The following is a 23,285-nucleotide window of genomic DNA, read 5'->3' as shown; positions in this document are numbered from 1 at the left end:
AATTATAAGGAGACGTAAAACCGCGTATAGGTTTCATCAATAAGCACAATATCAACATAGAAAATATAAGTAAAAGATTCAAATCTAAAGAGACAGAGTGGTAAAATGGTACATACTAAACTTAACACTTTCAAGTTCCTCAAGCTTGGGTTGGAAACTTGATCACTTTTTTTTTTTTTTCACTCATTATTTGCAGAAGATTCCTATACCCAGAATGAAAGACTTTTATGGTGGTGGGAAAAGGCATAATGCAGGAAATGTGGCCCTTAGGGTCGCGTTAACCTACCACTGATCGGTGGGTATTTTGCCTTTTTCAACATGGATTTGATGATAAAGCTACAAGCCAAGCCTGTATATATCAATTTTGTCATGATTGGATTGCTTACTATAATATCCTTTGGCCCCCAAATATAATGTGAAAACACAATCAGCCAGCCAACCGCCCTCCATGACGCCATCCTTAACCTTTGCTTATGTTAACTGTCGGTGAAAATTGGCTGGTAGTCTATTTGTTTTATTTTTACTTTTGGTAGCAAAGTTGCCTGTGTTCTTCAATAGGATAAGATTAGGGCATCATGCATGCTATAAGATTTTTTTGTTTGCTTCTGCCTATGTGGGATCAGTTGGTCAGAGACAGAAGTATAAGAAAGAAAAGAACTTGATTTAAGGTGTGAGAATTTTGTTCCAAAACTTATGTTGATAGAATTGGATATGATATGGAGGCCTCGATTTGCATACTAGTAGTCGCAGGTTTGAATATCCATGTCATTATAGTAGTTTGTGTGTGTGAGAAATCCTCCTCCTTCTCCTGTCCTTTCAACTACCACTTAGGCTAAAAGAAACGAGAGAAGAGAATACGATACGAGGAGGCACTTTACCGAGAAACAAGAAAATAAAGGGTGGCATGTATACATGATTTAAAAGTGACAATTTTGTAAGAATGCTTCTATTGACGATTCGAATATGAAAAGTGCGATAATATGAGCCTCTAAATGAAGATTTTATGATCCGTGATAGCGGAAAGGGTTGCAAAAGTGGGTCCTACTCACTTCCTAGAGAACAAATCAAGTAGACTAGAAGTCAATGCAGTAGTCAACCCAAATACTTAAGGCCAACTGGTTCACACTAATCAAGGCACTTAAAGTGGTTTAAAAGAAGATACTTTCATTGAACTCACCCACTTGATCCCTCACTATGCCATCCCTTTGGCCTTTAGCAGCACTTGTATTTTTCTCCTACTTATTAAATCCAACATGAATCTCTTCCAAAATCTGAATCAAAACTAATCCAAACCCATCCTCAATTTTTCTTCTCTCAGATCTCTAGCCACTCTCACTTAATTCCCTTTGAACTCAAGCCTGACCAAAGAAAGAGCACCCCAACCAGCCATGGCCAAAATGAGCAGTTCCAAAGCCAGTAATGGCAGCAGAAAAAACAGCGAACTGCTTCCATTTGCAGTCCATGTGGTTCGAGGCAGATGGTTCTCTGTGTTTGCCTCCTTTCTCATCATGGCTGGAGCTGGTGCTACTTACCTCTTTGGTGTCTACTCCAAGCAGATCAAGTCCTCCCTTGGCTATGACCAAACAACCCTCAACTTGTTAGGGTTCTTCAAAGACCTTGGTGCAAATGTTGGTGTCCTCTCAGGCCTTATTGGTGAAGTCACCCCAACCTGGTTTGTGCTCCTAATTGGCTCAGCCATGAATTTTGCAGGCTATTTCATGATTTGGCTGGCTGTGACTGCCAAAATTCCCAAGCCAAAAGTTTGGCACATGTGCCTTTACATTTGCATTGGGGCCAACTCTCAAAACTTTGCAAACACAGGAGCTCTTGTCACTTGTGTCAAGAATTTCCCAGCTAGCAGAGGTGTTATGCTTGGTCTGTTGAAGGGTTTTACTGGGCTTAGTGGAGCCATATTTACTCAAATTTACTTGGCTGTCTATGGAAACAATTCAAAATCCATGATTCTTCTCATTGCTTGGCTTCCTGCTGCTCTGTCAGTAGTTTTTGTGTACACCATTAGACCCATGAAGCTTGTTAGGCAACCCAATGAGCTCAGAGTCTTTTACCATTTCCTCTATGTCTCAATTGCCCTTGCACTTTTCCTCATGGCTATGATTATACTTCAAAAGCAAGTTACTTTCTCCCAAGCTGCCTATGCTGGAAGTGTCACTGCGGTTTGTGTGTTCCTCTTTGTCCCTCTTGGCATTGCCATTAGAGAGGAGCTGCTCCTCTGGAACCTCAAGAAACAGCCTGTTGATCCACCAAATGAGTTGACCATTGAGAAAGTACCACAAACAATTGAAGCGAAAGAACATGCATTGCCATCAAATTCCTCAAAAGAGCAAAAACAGGACACAAAGATATCTTGTTTTGCTGACATATTCAACAAGCCAGAAAGAGGAGAAGACTACACCATTTTACAAGCATTACTAAGTATTGACATGCTCATTTTGTTCATCGCGACGCTATGCGGACTCGGGTCAAGTTTGACAGCAGTAGACAATTTGGGGCAAATTGGTGAGTCTCTGGGATATCCAACCAAAACAATAAGCTCTTTTGTGTCATTAGTTAGTATATGGAACTACTTTGGGAGAGTCTTTTCTGGGTTTGTCTCTGAAAGCCTATTGGTAAAGTGGAAAGTCCCCAGACCCCTCATGATGACCCTTGTTCTTCTTCTATCATGTGCTGGCCATCTCCTCATTGCCTTTCCAGCCCCTGGTTCAGTTTATGTGGCATCCGTGATCATTGGGTTTTCTTTCGGTGCCCAACTTCCGTTGCTTTTCGCCATCATTTCCGAACTCTTTGGCCTCAAGTACTACTCTACATTGTTCAATTGTGGACAACTAGCAAGTCCCCTTGGCTCCTATATACTGAATGTGAAGGTCACTGGAATGCTCTATGACAGAGAGGCATTGAAAGAGCTAGCAAAGAAAGGGATGGCTAGGTCTTCGGTGAAGGAGCTGATTTGCCTTGGGAGCCAATGCTATAGGTTGGCTTTCACAATTTTAGCTTCAATCACATTCTTTGGTGCTCTTGTTTCACTGGTTTTGGTGATCAGGACCCGAGAGTTCTACAAAGGTGATATATACAAGAAGTTCACGGAGGAAGCAGAAGATGCATAGAGTTAATTTAATTTAATTTTATGGAAAGACTATATATAAAATGTAAAGATCTGGAGTTTGATCTATTATGAACTCAGAATTGTGGGATCAGAGATTCTTCTATCAGTTAGTTCACAAATGACCTGCACTAAAAACTTCTGGAACCTTTCCAGGTGAACAGAAAAACCTGTGACAAATTATTGTAATGATATACATATAAGTCAATGGCCCAATGTTTTTGGATTCATGTGGCTTTTTCCCTTTTTGCTTCTTCCTTTACAGATGCTCAATTTTGTCTGTCATGAGGTTTGGCTATGATTTATGGTTCATCCGTAGTTGCTGTTGTTGTTAAAAAAAATTTAATTCACGGACTATACAACACCATGTATTACTACAAACCTTGTCATCTGACTAACTATTAAACAGGAAGGGAAGGCCAAGGAAGTTGGTGATCTGAGAACTGGGGACTGTTCCTATATATATTGTTCACCAGAATTTTTGGTCAGACCGACTGCGAGTGAAAGAACAGTTCCAAGTGGCAGTCCAAATGGAATCTTATGCAAAAATAGCCAAAACCCCTCTCAACAATGGAAATGGATTAGGCATTGAAGTGTGACTATTGATAATGAACATGCAACCGAGATCAATAGGATCCTCTCCTTATATTTTCTGTACAGAGAACCATAATACAAGGATCTTAACTCAAAGAGACGAGCGGCAAAAGGTGGATGCTAAGCTAGTACCACATAGATTATAGGGAAATAGCCCAAAATGCCACTAATTTTTTAGTTTTAAGTGGAAATACCAAGCCTCCCCAAAATTTTTGCAAATACCACCTATAAATATATATTTATTGTCCACTTACAGCCCACATAACACTTTTTCTGAAATTTAGTTCTCTCCCACTCTATTCGTTCTCTCTCTCTCTCTCTCTCTCTCTCTCTCTCTCGTGCAGTTGTACCTGTTCTGAATTGTCCCCATCTCTCTGTTGTGAATCTGGAAACCCTACATCGACTCCATCTTCTAGGTAAGTCTTTTGAATAACATAAGGTCGCAGCTGCTTGCAACCTTGAAGCTCTACTCCATTGCTGACCTCCAATAGGCATTCTTGATGGTCATTTTCTTAATCTTTGTGGAATTCTGTGAAATTGGTTTACTTTTGATTGCTTGGGTTGCCATGAAATTGGTTTTATTTTAATTGCTTTGGGTAATGTTTTTTTGAATCTTCATGCTCATCGATCTGGGTTTTTACCAAATGCATTTAGATTGCTCTGGATATATGAATGTTGAAACTTCGGATTTTCCATTTGATGTAGTAGATTTGTATAGTCTAATTGTGATGAATCCTTGTTCAGTGTTGTGTTAGTGTTGTTTTAGTGCGGTTGTGTTGCTGTTATATTGCTATTGTATTGATGTTGTATTGTCATCGTGTTGCCTGGTTATTGTTGTTGTATTGCAGTGATTTGGTCGTGGCTTCAAATGTGTTAATGAAATGTTGTTTTGTGATGGTCAGAAATGGAGACAATTGTTATTCTGGTTTGCTACAATGGAAAATGGGTGACCTCAAAGAAGATGTGCAAATACGAAGGGGGTGACTCAAAAGGCTTAATAGTACCACGAAGCATCACATTTTATGAACTGTTGGATTGTGTGCATCAGATTGGTAATACAAACAACAAGGAAGACAAGATTTGCTTAAAGTTCTCAGTTTTGGTGGCCTCGAATGAGTGGAAGCATATAAAGATTGAGGATGATGATGATGTAAAATTTTTTATGAAGTACAATTGTGAGGTAACACCTTCAAAACTAGCTCCCTTACTCGTGAGTATAGAAGATAAAGGACTGAGAAATAATGTAGTTGATAGTATGCATATGACGACAAATAGTAGTCGGATGGGTCATTCTTCAGTTGCCATTGTTGAAAGCAATGTGGGAGGTGATGTTGAGACAGATTTTATGGACATGATTATTTTAGCGAGGTGGAGGAGATGCATGGTGGTGATAATGGTACTGAAACAAATGAAGTGTCAGTGTACTCTGCCCCTCCTATTTTGGGCCGCTTGAACACATCAGCCCAGTTGCCAATAATGCGTTTAGGGGGAGAATCTGAACCCACTCATGAACATAATTTGAGTGAAATGAGTGAACAAAACCAGTACAATGTGGCTGGTGTAAATGATGGAGAAGCATATTTGGACACAGAGTATTTGCGAAGTGATTGGAATCGGAAAATTAAAGTTGGGCAAATTTTCTCTAGTAAGGGAGCCTTGTTGACCAACTTACGGTTCATGGCATTGAGAGGCCACTTTCAATTTAAGGTGCAATTCTCTTGCACTAAGAGGTTGCTTGTGGTTTGTTGTCAACGTCCATGCCCATGGCGGGTCCGAGCATCGAGAATTGGAGAATACAACTTCATGATTGTGAGGTGTACAACTGTCCATGAATGTGATTTGAGGTTCGTAAATGACAACCATCGTCAAGCAACCGCATCACTTGTAGCCACTTCATTGAAAAGGAAGTTGAAGGATTGTCGGACAATATACACACCAAGTGACATAATGAGAGATGTGAAACACAACTTTGGTTTGACCATTCATTATTCGAAAGCTTGGAAAGCAAGGGAGTTAGCTCTAATGTCCATTAGAGGATCAGCCGAGGAGGCATATTATATCCTTCCAGCATTTTGCTATGAATTGGAGCGTATGAATCCCAGCACAAAGACACACATCCATACTGATGAGAACAATCACTTTGTGTATTTTTTTATGGCAGTTGACGCATGTATTAGAGGGTTTCGTTCTTCCATGCGCCCAGTGATAGCAGTGGATGCCACTCATTTAAAATCCAAGTACAAGGGTGTTATGTTTGTAGCAAATGCATTCGATGGTAATCGAAATATATATCCTCTTGCTTTTGGGATTGGGGATTTGGAGACGGATGCATCATGGCATTGGTTTTTCACTAAACTTCATGAAGCCATTGGTGAGTGTCCCAATCTTGTTATCATTTCTGATCGCAATGTTAGTGATCGGTTCATAATTGTATATTATTTCTTACCCTTCTAGCTTATGATTTGGTTATGTTTTTGAGTTAAACTTGTGCTTTTAATCCTTTTTGTGTTTATCTTTCAGTTAATTGAGCTTTAGGTAACAATGATGGCTTTGGAGAACATAATTCATGCAATTCAAGCATGTTAAGGCCTAATTTGGATGAATTGATGAAGAGCTTAAAGACAAATTCATTATGGCTACAGCCCCCTGCCAGTCCAGTTCCGTAGGTCATATTGCAAGCTTTGTTTCAGCAACCTACATAGCTCGGATGAGGCCACATTCTTCATGAAAGTTGCTCCAATTGGTGTGTACTATAACATATCCAAAATTCAGCCCCATTGGATAAATCTGGAGTCCGTTACCTAGCAAACACAGAACCATGCTCAGGATGGATCTTATCAGCGCGGAAAATGAGTTAGCAATTTGTTTCGGCCTTAACTTCTTCCTCCGACCTTGGATTGGCCCAAATAACATATGGCTGGAAAGAAGACATTCTGAACTTCAATTTAGAGTGCTTAAAGTCCCAATTTGATTAAGAGAAGCCCAAGTTGTAAGCCCTTGAAGTTGCTGGTCATGCTGACCTCAGCATGTGCTGGTTGGATGCTTGGTCATGGTGAGCTAGGTATGAGCTATCATTTCTGGTTGGAAGCTTGGTCATGGTGACATGAAGATGAGCTAGGGCTGCTGGTGGGATTTAGTGGTGAAGTGCATCAACCAATTCAAGATTTTCTAATACAAGTGCATCACCCATTTCAGATTTTCTAATACAAGTGCATCAACCATTTCAGATTTTATAAAACAAGTGTTGTATGCATTAGCCATATTGAATTCAGATTTTCACTTCCCCTAGGCCTATAAATAGGGAAGTTCTCTAAGCTTGTAAACAGACCCCAAGGGGGGGAGCTCTCAAGCACTTCTCTAGAGCTCCCTTCCCTTATCTCCCTCAAATTCTCTTAATTTCCCTTTGTAGTTCTCAATTGTTGTAATATGATCCTTTTACTAAATCTTCAAACACTTCCCAAACACTTCTCTATTCTCTTCCAAGCATTCTCCAATTCCTCAAACACATGTCTCTTCCCTTCCAAAGTTCTCAAAGTTCTCCAATTTTCCAAACACTCTCTCTTCCAAAATCCACAAAGTTCCCAAACACAATTCCCATTCTCTTCCAAATTCCCCATGTTCTCAAACACTTCTCCCATTCCTTCATCAAATTCTCTAAACTTCTCAAACACCCTTCTCTCCCTTCCCTAAGTTCTCAAATTCTCCAAGTTCATAAACATTCTCCAAACTTCTCAAACACTTTCTCCTCCCGTCTCTACGTTCTCAAATTTTCCAAGTTTCCAAAATCCACAAAGTTCCCAAACACCACTTTCCTTTCTTCTCCAAAAAGCCTACATATTCTCAAACACTCTCCAAACACTTCTCCCATTCCTTCATCAAATTCTCAATGTTCCCAAACACTCCTCCCTTCTCTTTCTCAAACACATCTCTCCTCTCTTCCAAAAGTCTCCAAATCTCTCAAACACATGTCTCAACCTTTCCAAAATCCTCAAAGCTCTCAAACACATGTTCTTCCAAAATCCTCCAAGTTCTCAATACTTTCTTCTCCCTCTCAAAGTTCTCAACACTTTCTTCTCTTCCTCAAAGTTCTCTTAATTTCCTTAATGTTTTCGTAGTTGTAATTTATTTTTCTTGTAATGTACATTCTTTCTTCTTGTTTTGTTTCTTTTGTTTTTATTTATGTTTTGTGTAGGAAAACTGAATTGGATCATTCAATCACCAATCCCTGTGGAATCGACCTCGCACTTACATACGCTAAACTATCAACGGTTCGTGCACTTGCGAGTATCACAAGTTGAGGATGCAGTTGAACCCATTTGGTGCAGCTGAATCTACGCAACAGTTAGCATAGAGAATGTGTGGAACAAAGTTTTTCCAAGAGCGCAACATGGCATATGCTTTTATCATATGAAGGGAAACATGAAACGCACTTGCAAGTTGAAAAAGCATGATCAAATGCTGATGCACTTTGAGCAGGCTGCGAAATCTTATTCAATGGCTGAATTTGATTGTCATTTTCGTAAGATCAAGAGAAAGGAACAGGTTGCTGAATATCTTGAACAAGCAGGGTTACACAAGTGGTCTAGAGCTCACATGGATGGACGCCGCTACAATGTAATGACAACAAATATTGCAGAGTCAATAAACTCAGTCCTTAGGTTTGCAAGGATGCTGCCAGTGGTTCATTTGATAGGGGAAATTATTAATCTGCTTGTGAAATGGTTCACCGAACGTCGTGAGTTGGCTTTGAAATGCACAACAACATTGTGCCCTAATTTTGGCGAGAAGAAGTTGAGGAATAGGTTGGATGATGCTTCAAACGGTAATATGCGATCTTCGCTGGGTCAATTTTATCCAACGAAATGCCCGCACTCAAATGCTCGATGAATTTCACAGTCATGATTCCGCACGAGGTGCTGTCGGGGCAATAAATATAATTTGTTTATTGCTTTTTGGTTGGCTTTCTTAATTAATATAATTTGTTGCAGGGAAAGCAACTATGAGTTTGATTTATAAAAAGGATGTGACTTCCTTAATGGAATCACATTCTTACAATAATAAATCATCAATAAAAAAGCAATAATAGAATCACATTCTTACACCTTAATGGAATCGCATTCTTACACCAATAGCTGAACACGAATCAATCATATTGAAGAGATACATACACGGTGCTTGTTGTACCTTATTTATATGATAATGAATAATGATTTGACATTTTCCTTTACAAAATAAACTAATACAATCAAGCGTTTTCTTTTACAAAATATCCTTATAAGTTCCTTAACAAGACAGACTTGAAAAAACATGTGATAAGAAACAAATTTAAGTGCAATAACCAGGCAATACCACAACACTACAATGGCAATACAATGACAATACAAATCAATAGGGGAGCAATACAATGGCAATACAAAAACTCCACATTCCCAGTATAATTTCATTTCACATTCCCAATATATATTCATAATCTACAACATATTACAAAAAGGACACGACATCCTTAATGGAATCACATTTTACACTCCTACATCGTCAAAATACCCTCGAGCAAGGAATGGGCGGAGAGGCTTCTGTAAAAGTTGAGGATGTAAAAGATGTTCTTGACTTGAAGGTGGATTAGTTACTAGCCAAAGGCTTCTTAGGAAATTATTTTCCTTTCGCAACTCTCCCAGAGCTAATCCAGCCTGAGGGAAAAAATAGAGTCAGAGATACATAGGCATAACCAATGACACTTGAGTACATTATGAACGACAAAGAACTCAAATAAATCACCAACATAATTATCCTTCATAGATTAGGCCTAACTCTATCTCAGCACCTTAACATGTTGGTGGGAGGTGGTTTGAGCTTCAACCACTTCGTGAAATTAACCAAAATAAAAACCATTCTCCAAAATTGATACTTCCTCTTCCGAAATTAGAAAACTTACAATTTTGCTAAAAACGATTAACATTAGAAAAACGAAAAAGCTGCAAACAAGGAATAACAACAAAATTTAGCAGGTTTTATAGCACAAGGAAGAGAAAAATCCCACGCCAATTAACATTAGTATTTCAAAATCACATAATTAACCATTAAGACTAGAATGGTGCAAAATATCCTACTAGATGCTGAAACAGCAATGATAACAACAAATTTACTTCTGCATTATTAGTCAACAACTAATTTAGGGCCTAGTGAGGTAAAGCTGTGTTATAATGGAATAGCCATTGCCACCACAATAAATTCCCACACTAAATATGCATCATAAAATGGAACTGAAAACGCGCATCACAAACGAACCAATCCTAGATGACAAATAGCAAATTGAGGCACTTCGTCATCCATAGAGCAAAATCAATCAGACCAATAGAAGTTTCATCCAAGCATGAAGTAATTCACAGTTAAAATACAGAAATTTCCAATCTCTCTAATTACTAAACTTCACAAAATCAGTCACAGGTTAGTGAAATTATCATTCTCAAATGAAAATCATACAAAAAGACAAACTAGTCAATAACAAATACAAAGCCCACCTTAGAATCACTCGTTTTGCGCACAAAGCCCACCTTTTGTCTGTACATATCTCAAATAAACCGAGTTCTCTACTTGAAAATACCTCTATGTTCTATTCTTGTTATTCTTATATATTTCAAAAGGTTTTATCTACAATGGTCGGTGATGCAACAACATCCAAAAAATATAATGTAAGGTTGGCTTATATCTATTTAATATATCTGTCACTTGTCAATGCATATGTGATTGTATGTGAAATTTGATTCTTCTAGGTAGAAATTCACAAAGAAGTTGAGACACTTGAAAATCACGTTATTATTCTCATAATTAGCGTCAATCCTTGCGTTGAGAAGAGGGCAAAAGCTGTTCAAGAATTTTAGGAAGGGGGAAGTTTGTCACTGCCAAAGTAATCTTGTGCAGTATGTAATTCTTGAACAGCTTTTGTCCTCTTCTCAACGCAAGGATTGACGCTAATGATGAGTTAAGGTTCAGGTTCAGCCCCAAGAACCCTTTCCCACCTCACTCCATATCGATGGATTAAACTAAATGATTCATATCTTAAATTGAAGTCCAATTTCAAGATAGCAAGGGTGACTACTTCAATTATAGCCACTCTTCAATGGCCAAAAATTACATCCAAATATGCAGCAAAATGCAAATACCATCTTAAAACATAGTAAAACATACCTCTTAAACACAAAATTGAGAAAAACTAAGCAGCAGTCCTTACAACCATCACAGGAGAAACCCATAAACCCTAAACCAATTTCAGACTAACCCCTAAACCAATTTCAGAGAAACCCCTAAATTGTAAACCAATTTCGAATAAACATCTAAACCAATTTCATAGAAACCCATAAACCCTAAACCAACTTCAGACTAAGAAAATGACGATGAACAATACTTTTTTAAGGTGAATGATGGAGTTGAGCTTCGATGAACACACACCGCTGAGGGAGAAAGAGCACTGCATCAGAGAGAGAGAGAGAGAGAGCTGCATAAGAGAGATTGAGAGCAGTGTGCGATAGAGAAATAGCGAAGAGAGAGAGAGACCTGAGCGACAGAGAGAGCTGAGAGATAAGTCAATTTCAGAAAAAGTGATATTTGGGCAATAAGTAGATAATAAATATATATTTATAGGTGGTATTTGCAAAAAAATTGAGGAGGGCTGGTATTTCCACTTAAAACTAAAAAACTGGTGGCATTTTAGGCTATTTCCCTAGATTCTACAATTGCATTTGTAAATGATTAGTGGGGGAATGCAAGACCTAGGGTAGGGTATAAAAATGAACCTTTTAAGTCCTATAAGTATTACTCTTGGAAACTTTGATCCTTTCCTGCACTTGACTGCAGAAGAATCTGCCCCAGAAATGAAAGATTTGGGGCTATATTACATTTTTATTCATGTAATTTGGCAGGAATCTCTTTAGTTTAAAAGGTTGCTCCCCTCTTATTTGGTAGAACTGGAGTTCACATTATATCTTGGGAAAACAGAATGCTCTGATATATGCTGGGAGGGAGGTTGCCTCTCATCAAGCATGTGCTTTGCAACATCCAGGTGTTTTGGGCATTCATCCCACCTCATGCTTCCTAGGAAGGTTGAGATCTTTCCTTAAGGTGACTTGGGTTTTTATGTAATTGCCCCCAAGATCCGAGGGAGGCCATGGCATTAAGAGCCCTCCATTGCCGGAACAAAGCTTTATTGCTTCCTTTGAAAGTTCATAGAAATCCTATAAAGTTCAACAATAGATCAACCTGAAATTGAATGAATTGTCCTTGCACAAAGCCTGACACTAGACTAGACTTCCCAGGTCCAGCATCCCCAAGAAGATCCTCAAGCACAGTTACAAATATCACTGAGATTTTTTCGAAAGGGAATTACGAAAGAAAATTAATAAGCAAAATCAAAAGAGAAATTTTCATCGCATAATACTTAGTTACTTTTCTTCATGTGAAAAGCTACGATTCTTGCCTCAATCTTAACCAGACCAAGATAAACAAGAAGATAGAAAAACCAAAACTTTGGCCTACTAAACAGCTAGGCCAAAGTTTAAAACCCAAATTAAAGAAAACGATGTTAAGACACATCATTATAAGTTCATGAGAGTAACCAAAATCCATAAAGAAACACGTAAACCCAGGTATGAACTAGCATAGCAATCACAAGCACTCATTATATATGCATAATTATGCAGACCAAGCAATAAGAAAGGTGACGATCTAAAATCTAAAGTTGAGACTCAAATCAGGCCCATATAGATGATTTCATAAATGTGACAGCAATTGATCATCCAAGCAAAATCCGTGAACAAAATAAACCAAACCCATGTCAAATTCTCATTGAATCAGACACAGACTGCTCAATATTCCAATATTTCCTAGAAAGTTGGAAACCCAAACAAAACCTACAGAGAACAAAAGACAGGAAGTAACACATCAAGAACGCAGACAGACCAACCAGAAATCATAAAGGTTCATAAAATTAAACGGAAATCATGCTCAAGAAAAGGGCTTCTTTCAGAGCTAGGTAGGGGTGGGCATCTCATCCGAATTATCCGCGTACCGACCGTACCGTACCGACGGTATGGTTAACGGAAACAAAATTCCTAACCGGACGGTTTAATTATTCCGATCCGATCCGTACCGAAATATTTGGTTTGGTTAACGGAAACAAAATTCATAACCCGACGGAAACCCGTACCGATCCGATATTTATACTTATTTTATTATTTAAATACAAAACAAGAAACCAAAGGTAAATACAATCAGCATTTTGTATCACTCTTTTATCACCACTGTATCACTTCTTTATCACCATTGTGTCACTACTTTATCACCATTGTATCACTGCTTTATCACCATTGTATCACTTATCCGAGTACTGTAGCACTTTTTGGTCAGAGAGGAATTTATGAACTTCCTATGTTTTCCAGTTTCGACCTTTGTCCTGTTTTTTACCTGTAACTTTCCAACTGTTGATCCAAATTTTATGTTCTTTATATGGTTGGATTCAGCATGAAAAAATAAAGAACCCAACGCGGAACAAATGTCAAAATCATTTACATAAATGTAGAGAATTCAATAAAAAGAACACTCAAAAGTTCAAACAACAAACACAAGTGGCTCCCAATACATCTTGAGTACATATTGAATTAGGTTATTAGATTTTTATATTTTAAAAGGATAATTTGGTGTATTTGTTCAAGAACTTATGTTATGTGAAAGTATTATAAATTATATTTTTATTAGGATGTTTTTATTACGGTAGTACCGGCGTACCGACCCGTTCCGAACCGAATGTTAGGTTAACCGATCCGAAGTCTACCGAAGTCTTTGGTTTGGTTAACGGAAGAGAAAATGGTCTACCGAAGTCTTTGGTTTGGTTAACGGAAGAGCCCTCTACCGATCCAAACCGATCCGCGCCCAGGCCTAGAGCTAGGTATTGCTGTATGAGGTGCCGGGACCCTGCATTTGGGTTTTTGGAGAGCAAAGCAAAAGTGTCGTGTGGGCTTTTTAAGAAGCAACGGCCAAAAGCCCAATAGGCTTTTACACCTTATTCTACGGTATTTTGAAAACCATCGCATCCGATGTGTATTCTGTGCCGTGTTTTAACGTTTCTGGAGTAAAATCCTGAATGCTTTTTATACATGATGGAAATTGCCGTATCCTTCTTTCTTCTCCGGGAGAAGGCAAATGTGCAATTTTCATGGTTTGAGAATTGACACCAATCATTGAGGCCAACGAATTCATATGGAATAATGTTTTTCTCTTATAATTTTATAATTTTGGGTTGTCTTGCCTCAATTGTGTAAGCAGTTCTTAGAATTGGCTTTGATCGGGTTATTAGGACTTGCTTGAGCTTCAAATTTAATGGTAAATGCTCTTGGCTTGGGGAAAGTCGTTTAGCCAGCGAAGTTCAGTGATCTAAGTTTGGGCTTCACAGGCCTATATTGAGGCAAAGTGGGGTAATGAGTTAGGATTAGGATAGGTTAAGGGTTCGATTATCTCAAATGTACATAATAAAAATAAAAAGGAAAATTGACCTATAAACACAATTACCATAATTTCTTTTGTGGGGATTTCTCATGTTCCCTTTTGAATTTAAAAAAAGAATATGTTATTGTTTAAAAGGCTGTTTAATTTAATTTTTACCAACCAAAAAGGGAGAAAATTCATATAGCATCAACTGGTGTGTATTGCCTTTTCAACGTGGATTTGGAGAATTGCAAAGGTAAGAGCATCATGAACTTTGTCATAATTGGATTGCGAGCATTATATATATATATATCGAGATTTTGGGGGATTCTTATCTTAAACTGATGTGGTGGAAAATGATTACCGTTGTCTTATCGATCTTGCATCTCTCTCTTCTTTGCTGGTCCTCCAAGTTTTCCTTGTTGTAGCAAAATAATTGTCCCATATTTTCATGCCCAGTGAATTTCTTCAATTCCAGATAAAGCTTCAAGTATTAGCAACTTTGACTCTGGCCCTACTAGAGATGCCAATTTTAGATGTTATGAACTAACTTGAACAAATGTCATACAAAATACCAGGAATTTTGGCCCACATAAAACCCAAAAAGAATAAGAACAAAATATCATATATAACCTTGCAATACAGTTGGTATATGAGGAGTTAGGATTACTGCGGTTGATGAGGTTCAATTGTTAATATGAGTATAAAAGGAGAAATTTTGTGTGTGATTATAACACCGTGATTTATGGTTGAACACATTTAGTATAACATGGATGAATTAGTAATAACACGTAATAGTTGTTAAACTCAAAGAGATGGGCCAATGACCCACTACTAACAACACTGATATTGTCCCCAACTTAACCACCTATAAAGCCTAGTAGTTGTGGGGTTTTATCACAGAAGGCGTTGGTCATATTAGTATTAGAACCATTCATTATATATTGCATTTTATTTAGTAAAGTTTCCAATGTAGGACTTATATTCTTCAACAATAGTTTACAGTTAGATCGAAAAACTAGAACGTGAGGATTGTGTTACTATATAAGTTTCACATTATTTGTGATATGGTAAGATTTGTAGTGGTTGTGCCAAATGCATCTACCACCCAGAAGGTAAAGTATAAGAAACAAAAAATTATGATACAACTGTGGTAACCATAACACAAGTATAATCAACCAAAAAAGAGGAAACCGAATATAACCATGTAGCAAAATTGAGGTAAGTTTTCACCCAACAAGCTAAAGAAGAACAATTTGAAAACAAGTGTATGACGTAACAAAAAGCCCATTTGACTTGTATTAACAAAAGAAAAAATGGAACAAAAGAGAACAAAATCGGGTCTGTTTGGTAATAATTGTTAATTATGTAGTCAATTAATGTGTTAATTATGTAGTCAATTAATGTTTGGCACCTACAATATTTGGGGGGCTTGACTAGTTTGGTTGCCTAATTAGTTTGGTTGCCTAACTTGGTTGGTTGCCTAACTTTGGGGGCTTGACTAATGTCTTAGGAACTTGTATATATATGTTGATTGTAAGTAATGAAAATATAAGTGAAAAATCAGAAAATATTCTACAACTCTCATTCTCTCTACACTTTCCACTTATACTCTCAATATTCTCTATATTTTGGCATGGTATCAGAGCCTAATGGCTAATCCTTAAGATCCTCTATCAAATTGAGAGTCGTTGGCGTTTTTTCATGTTGCTGTAAATTCTCTTGTTTCCATTAAATTTCCTCTCTTTTATCTGTATGGGCAATAAGTCCCTTGGCCACGATGGCCTAATTTGTTTCCTATGGGCAGTACGTTCCTTGATCACCATGATCTCTTTCCTCCGTGAGCCTCGTCATCGCTCACCAAGCCATTTCCTTTCCTCCGCGAGCCTCGTCACCGCTCGCTGAGCCTTTTCCTACTCGGCCTTGTCTCTGTCATGCCGAGCTACACTACTGCTGCTGTTCCCTTTGCATAGCCACTCTGGTGTTTGCATCATCTCTCAAGCTCTAACGAGCTCTCTTATATATATATATGAAAATCTTTTCTTTGCTACCTCCTCTCTTTCCCGCCAATAACTTGGCTTCCTTTTCCCTTTATTTTATTGGACTTGTTTCGTTTCAACACCTCTTGCACTTGTCCACATCACCTACCCTATCTATACAATATTCATCCCTTTCTCTCTATGTGTGCATACACGTCATCCACCTTCATTCATTTTTAATCCTCCTTTCTGTTTGGGTTGCAGACTCTTTTCCATCTTTTATTCCTTTTCTCCAGTTGTCGGATGCCCATCTCCATTCCACCTTTCCTTGCATTTGTTTCTACCACGAGACTGGCATGTTTGAGTCTCTTTACTATTATTTCATTTTCTCTTCTTCCAAATCTCGACCCTCTACCAGTGTCAGATTTGAGGGGTAGATAGATGCAACTTTATTTGGGTGCTGCAACTTTATTGTCATTACCGGTGTTGCTTTCTCCAAATCTCGACTCTCATACGTCGTCGGATTTGAGGGGGAGTGACACTGCTGCTCATCTATTCCGCTGCCTACAATTCAGTTACCTATCTGCCATGACTGATTCTTCTACATCTGAGCTTCAGTCAGCTTCTGTTTCACAAGTGCCACTGCTTATGGTTCTGACAACCTTTTCTCTTCAGGGGGAGAGAAGGAGTGAAGAGAAGTTGTGTCTGCAATAGTGGAAGTATTTGTGACGCTGCTAGTATTATTGTTGCTGCCTACTATATCCTTTGCTGGTGCCAGTATCTTAGATTTCTCTCACTGGTGCCAGTGCCACTGATCATATGGCTCCATCGACCCCTTCTCTTCAGGGGGAGAGGGGGAGTGAAGAGAAGTTGTCTCTGATGTTGTTGCTGCCACAGTTGTTTGCCCTACCTTGACTTTCTGGTGCCAGTGCCTTGTATTGCTGTTGATGATGCCTATTATGTCCAAGCCTTGTTGCCCTTGCTGGTGCCAGTGCCTTGTATTACTCTTGTTGGTGCCAGTGCCTTGTATTGCTCCTGCATGTTATGGTGCCAATATTGTTGCTCATGCCTTTGCTGGTGTGTTTCCGTTGTGGTCACGCCCATTGACTTTGCCTTTGCTCGTGACTTTCTTTGCCTTGCCTTACCCTATTTTTTAGGGTTTGGCTTTACCTTGCCACACTTTACCATGCTTTGCCTTACCTTGCCTTATCCTATTTTTTAGGGTTTGGTTGCCTTTGCCTTTGCCTTTGTCGTGCCTTACCCTATCTTTAGGGTTTATTTTCACCTTACCTTTGCCGTGTTCACAGGGTTTCTGTGTCCTTGCCGTGTTCACAGGGTTTCTGTGTCCTTTACCTTACCTTTGCCGTGTTCACAGGGTTTCTGTGTCCTTTGCCGTGTTCACAGGGTTTCTGTGTCCTTTGCCGTGTTCACAGGGTTTCTGTGTTCTTTGTTTTGCCTTTGCCTTGTTCGCATGGTTTATGTGATCTACCGACCAACTGGCTGCACTTGGATTTGGTGTTGCCGCCGACAGACCGAAATGATTAACTTCGATGTGGCCTTTGCTCCACGTGTGGCCCACCATGTAGTGGTCCCACGTGAGGGGGCATGTTGAAGTGGATCGACATTTTATTAAGAAGAAGCTCGATGCAAACATATTAATGAAGGAAGTCTCTTGTTATAGCTTTTCACAACTCTCTTGGCAAGTTGGGCATTGGTGATATCTATGCACCGACTTGAGGGGGAGTGTTAATTATGTAGTCAATTAATGTGTTAATTATGTAGTCAATTAATGTTTGGCACCTACAATATTTGGGGGGCTTGACTAGTTTGGTTGCCTAATTAGTTTGGTTGCCTAACTTGGTTGGTTGCCTAACTTTGGGGGCTTGACTAATGTCTTAGGAACTTGTATATATATGTTGATTGTAAGTAATGAAAATATAAGTGAAAAATCAGAAAATATTCTACAACTCTCATTCTCTCTACACTTTCCACTTCTACTCTCAATATTCTCTATATTTTGGCAATAATGGATATGATTTTAAAAACAGAACCACGGTAATCAAATGAGTTTGAGTTGCATTGTAAGACAGTTTCATTGGATTAATATGATAAGTATGAACCTTAAACATCTGCTCACACAAAATTAACACGCTCACTTTTCTCTACCTAATCGGCTTATTATATCTAAATTCTGTGACTTATTCCAAAATCTTTACCAATAACTGATCTCCCAGTCAATCCAATACCATCTGTAACTTTTCTTTTCTTAGGTCTCTGCCAAACCTATAAAAGTTTAAATCTTTCTAGCAAAGGTTAAATCTTTCTAGCCAAAATGAGCAGTTCTATCAATAGCAGCAGCAGCAGCAGAAGCAGTTGTGGATTGTGTCCATTTGCAGTGCAGGTGATTAAGGGAAGATGGTTCACAGTTTTTGCCTCTTTTCTCATCATGGCTGGAGCTGGTGCAACTTATCTCTTTGGTGTGTATTCAAAAGACATCAAGTCCACTCTTGGATATGACCAAACCACCCTCAACTTGTTAGGCTTCTTCAAAGATCTTGGTGCAAATGTTGGTGTGCTCTCAGGCCTAATTGGTGAGGTAACTCCAGCTTGGTTTGTGCTCCTTGTAGGTTCTGCTATGAATTTTGCAGGGTACTTCATGATTTGGCTTTCTGTGACTGAGAAAATTGCCAAGCCTAAAGTTTGGCAGATGTGTCTTTACATATGCCTTGGAGCCAATTCTCAGAATTTTGCAAATACAGGAGCTCTTGTCACTTGTGTCAAGAATTTCCCAGAGAGTAGAGGTGTTATGCTTGGTCTGTTAAAGGGTTTTACTGGGCTCAGTGGAGCTATTTTCACCCAACTTTACTTGGCAATTTACCCAAATGACTCAAAATCTTTGATTCTTCTAATTGGGTGGCTGCCTGTTGCACTATCAGTTGTTTTTGTTTACACCATTAGACCAATGAAAGCTGTTAAGCAACAAAATGAGCTGAGAGTCTTTTATCACTTCCTCTATATCTCAGTCTCCCTTGCATTGTTCATCCTGGCTATGAGTCTCATTCAAAAACAGGTTGCTTTCTCCCAAGCTGCCTATGCCGGAACTTCCGCTGTCGTTTGTCTGTTCCTCTTTCTCCCTCTTGCCATTGCAATTCGAGAAGAGCTAGTCCTCTGGAACCTCAAGAAAATACCAGTTGATCCTCCAACTGAGGTGTCCATTGAGAAACCACAAGAAATTCAAGAAATAAAGGATGATTCAGATTTGCAAGTACAGAACACAAAGAGCACAACTTGTTTTGGTGACATTTGCAATAAACCAGAAAGAGGAGAAGACTATACAATTCTACAAGCACTCCTGAACATGGACATGATGATATTGTTCATTGCAACATTTTGTGGACTTGGGTCTAGTTTGACAGCAGTAGACAACTTGGGTCAAATTGGTGAGTCTCTGGGATATCCAACCAAAACAATAAGCACATTTGTGTCCTTGGTGAGCATTTGGAACTACTTTGGGAGGGTCTTTTCTGGGTTTGTCTCTGAAACCCTAATGGTAAAGTGGAACGTTCCAAGAACACTCATGATGACCTTTATGCTTGTTCTTTCATCTCTTGCCTACCTCTCCATTGCCTTCCCATTCCCTGGTTCAGTCTATGTGGCATCCGTGATCATTGGAGTTTCTTTTGGTGCTCAATTGACATTGCTTTTCACAATCATTTCTGAACTGTTTGGCCTAAAGTACTATGCCACATTGTTTAATTGTGGACAACTAGCAAGCCCACTTGGGTCTTATATTCTGAATGTAAAGGTCACTGGGATGCTCTATGACAGAGAGGCATTGAAACAGCTAGCAGAGAAAGGGTTGACTAGGTCATCAGTGAAGGAGCTGACTTGCCTTGGGGGTCAATGCTATAGGCTGTCTTTCTCCATTTTAGCTGCTGTGACATTCTTTGGTGCTCTTGTTTCTCTGATTTTGGTGATGAGGACAAGAAAGTTCTACAAAGGTGATATATATAAGAAGTATAGAGAAGCTGCATAGGTTTCTGTTGATTCCAAAAACTTAAACTCCAACAGCATCTCAAGGGCACTCCCTATATTGTTTCGTTAGATCCTCCTTATTTTAAGTAGTATTTAGTTCTTAATTTTTTCAATTGTTGTTCAAGAATTACTTGTAATAAGTTCAATCTATATAAATAAAGTAAAAGGCGGAAATTACATTTAACAAATTTAAAAAAAGAAAGTTCTCTCTAGGTCACTCTCTCGCTACGCGAGGAGAGCCATGCATCAAATATTAGGGTTTAGGTTTTTCACGTTTAGTCGTCATCTCCTCCTTGGCCTAACCACGTTCATTTTCATCCACGTTCAGCCGCCATCGTCGCCCTCCTCAACTTGACAGTTTCGAGTCACTTTTCTTCCACGTCAAGTCAATGCCGTTTTTCTTCCACGTTGAGTCGTTGCCGTCACTCCTCTCTTCGACTTTGGGGTGCTGGCCTCGCTGTTGTCTGTTGCGTAGATTTAGCTCCACCAAAATGGATTAAGCTGCATCCTCAACTTGTGATACTCGCAAGTGCACGAACCGTTGGTAGTATAGCATATGTAAGTGCGAGGTCGATTCCACAGGGATTGGTGATTGAATGATCCAATTTAGTTTCCCTACACAAAATAGAAACAAAAACAAAGAACATAAAACAAGGAAGAAAGAAATAAGTAACTCAAGCAAATAAGTTCCCAAGTTCAATTTAGATTAATGGATTGATTCTAGCTAAAGTATGATTAAGCCATGGTGTGTGGTCATAACCTTGTGTTCCTAATTCCCTAATTTGATCATTTGTTGTCTAACCTAAAATTAAGCATTAGGAACCCATTAAGCATAGAAGAACATTTTAAACAACCAAGTATGTATCTAATCCCTGTTGTCGAATGTCCATACATACTCTTCCTATTCATAGTTCAATTCGAATTAAAGCATGGTGTATACTCTTAATTCAAACCAAGATAGCTAACATGCAAGCCTAAATGGTGATCAATCATTCAAACTAGCATATTAACTTATAAGCATAATGAATAAGAACAAAAACCATAATTGAAACTTGGAAACTAATTCAACTTGAAAACTTAAGAAAAGAATTTACATAACAAGGAAAAATAAATTACAACTAAGAAAACATTAAGGAAACTAAGAGAACTTTGAGGAAGAAAGGAAGTGTTTGAGAACTTTGAGGAGGGAGAAGAAAGTGTTTGGGAACTTTAGAGAATTTTGGAAGAACATGTGTTTGAGAGCTTTGAGGATTTTGGAAGGGAATGTGTTTAAGACATGGGGAATTTGGAAGAGAGTGTTTGAGAACTTGGAGGATTTGGAGAAGAAAGTAGAGAGGTGTTTTGAGAGCTTTGTGGATTTTGGAAGAGAGTGTTTAGGAACTTTGAGAATTTGGAAGAGAGTGGTTGAGAACTTGGAGGATGTTTGTGAACTTGGAGAATTTGAGAACTTAGGGAAGGAAGAGAAATGTGTTTGTGAAGTGTTTGAGACATGGAGACTTTTGGAAGAGAAGGGAAGTAGAGAGATGTTTGAGAACTTTGAGGATTTTGGAAGAACATGTGTTTGAAAGCTTTAGAGAATTAGAAGAAGAGAAAGGAAAAGTGTTTGATATTTAGTACAAAGAAAATTTAATAGAATGATCTTATTACAACAATTGAGAACTACAAAGGGAAACTAAGAGAATTTGAGGGAGAGAAGGGAAGGGAGCTCTAGAGAAGTGTTTGAGAGCTCCCCCCCCTTGGGGTGTTATTACAAGCTTAGAGAACTTCCCTATTTATAGGCCTAGGGGAAGTGAAAATCAGAATTCAATAAGACTAATGCATACAACACTTGAATTATAAAATCTGAAATGGTTGATGCACTTGTATTAGAAAATCTGAAATGGGTGATGCACTTGTATTAGAAAATCTTGAATTGGTTGATGCACTTCACCACTAAATCCCACCAGCAGCCCTAGCTCATCTTCATGTCACCATGACCAAGCTTCCAACCAGAAATGATAGCTCATACCTAGCTCACCATGACCAAGCATCCAACCAGCACATGCTGAGGTCAGCATGACCAGCAACTTCAAGGGCTTACCACTTGGGCTTCTATTAATCAAATTAGAACTTTAAGCACTCTAAATTGAAGTTCAGAATGTCTTCTTTCCAGCCATATGTTATTTGGGCCAATCCAAGGTCGGAGGAAGAAGTTAAGGCCGAAACAAATTGCTAACTCATTTTCCGCGCTGATAAGATCCATCCTGAGCATGGTTCTGTGTTTGCTAGGTAACGGACTCCAGATTTATCCAATGGGGCTGAATTTTGGATATGTTATAGTACACACCAATTGGAACAACTTTCATGAAGAATGTGGCCTCATCCGAGCTATGTAGGTTGCTGAAACAAAGCTTGCAATATGACCTACGGAACTGGACTGGCAGGGGGCTGTAGCCATAATGAATTTGTCTTTAAGCTCTTCATCAATTCATCCAAATTAGGCCTTAACATGCTTGAATTGCATGAATTATGTTCTCCAAAGCCATCATTGTTACCTAAAGCTCAATTAACTGAAAGATAAACACAAAAAGGATTAAAAGCACAAGTTTAACTCAAAAACATAACCAAATCATAAGCTAGAAGGGTAAGAAATAATATACAATTATGAACCGATCAAATACCCCCAAACCTAGATTTTGCTAGTCCTCGAGCAAAACAACACAAAACAAAGTTAAAAACAAAACTAGAAGTTAACTAAACCACTTTCGTAGGTAACTCGATTGCATTTAGCATATGCAACAAGCCTTTAAACCTCTAGGCATCCCTAGTAGGAGGAGTTGTGTCTCCTGAGGGTTTAACAGATACGATACCCACAAACGTTTTACTGACTCTGTAAAACAAAGTAATTAGAAAACTTAAAGATTGTTAGTCCTTAAGCAAAACCAAAAACAAAAACAAACACAAAAACACAAAGAACTTAAAACAATTTTTCCGAACATTTTCTGAAGAGAAATGACTCATGCACATGACTTAAACGTTTTAACAATAAAAGCTCAATTTTTAGACATTATTTACAAAGCGGCAAAGTTCTAAACACAATATGCTCA

General features: G+C 38.6%; 3 protein-coding genes across 3 annotated transcripts; all 3 read left to right on the top strand.

The window, feature by feature from the left end:
- Positions 1–1,176: 1,176 nt before the first annotated feature.
- LOC110755455 (Major facilitator superfamily protein) lies at positions 1,177–3,364 on the top strand. The gene has a single exon (XM_021956654.2). It carries the CDS (start codon positions 1,389–1,391, stop codon positions 3,120–3,122), a length of 1,734 nt encoding a protein of 577 aa, XP_021812346.1. The 5' UTR covers positions 1,177–1,388; the 3' UTR covers positions 3,123–3,364.
- Positions 3,365–4,616: 1,252 nt separating this feature from the next.
- Positions 4,617–8,599, top strand: LOC148294024 (uncharacterized). Its single transcript, XM_088254692.1, has 3 exons — positions 4,617–5,037; positions 5,133–6,125; positions 8,055–8,599. The coding sequence occupies exons 1-3, from the start codon at positions 4,617–4,619 to the stop codon at positions 8,597–8,599; spliced, it is 1,959 nt and encodes a 652-aa protein (XP_088110818.1).
- A 9,897-nt stretch (positions 8,600–18,496) lies between these two features.
- LOC110755391 (protein NUCLEAR FUSION DEFECTIVE 4-like) lies at positions 18,497–20,200 on the top strand. The gene has a single exon (XM_021956583.2). The coding sequence runs from the start codon at positions 18,497–18,499 to the stop codon at positions 20,198–20,200; it is 1,704 nt and encodes a 567-aa protein (XP_021812275.2).
- Positions 20,201–23,285: the final 3,085 nt, after the last annotated feature.

This window comes from Prunus avium, chromosome 6 (assembly GCF_965620075.1).
Source record: "Prunus avium chromosome 6, drPruAviu1.hap1.1, whole genome shotgun sequence".
Taxonomy (NCBI): domain Eukaryota; kingdom Viridiplantae; phylum Streptophyta; class Magnoliopsida; order Rosales; family Rosaceae; genus Prunus; species Prunus avium.
The sequence above is the reverse complement of the archived record's forward strand: the minus strand, read 5'-3'. Positions and strand labels throughout refer to the sequence as shown.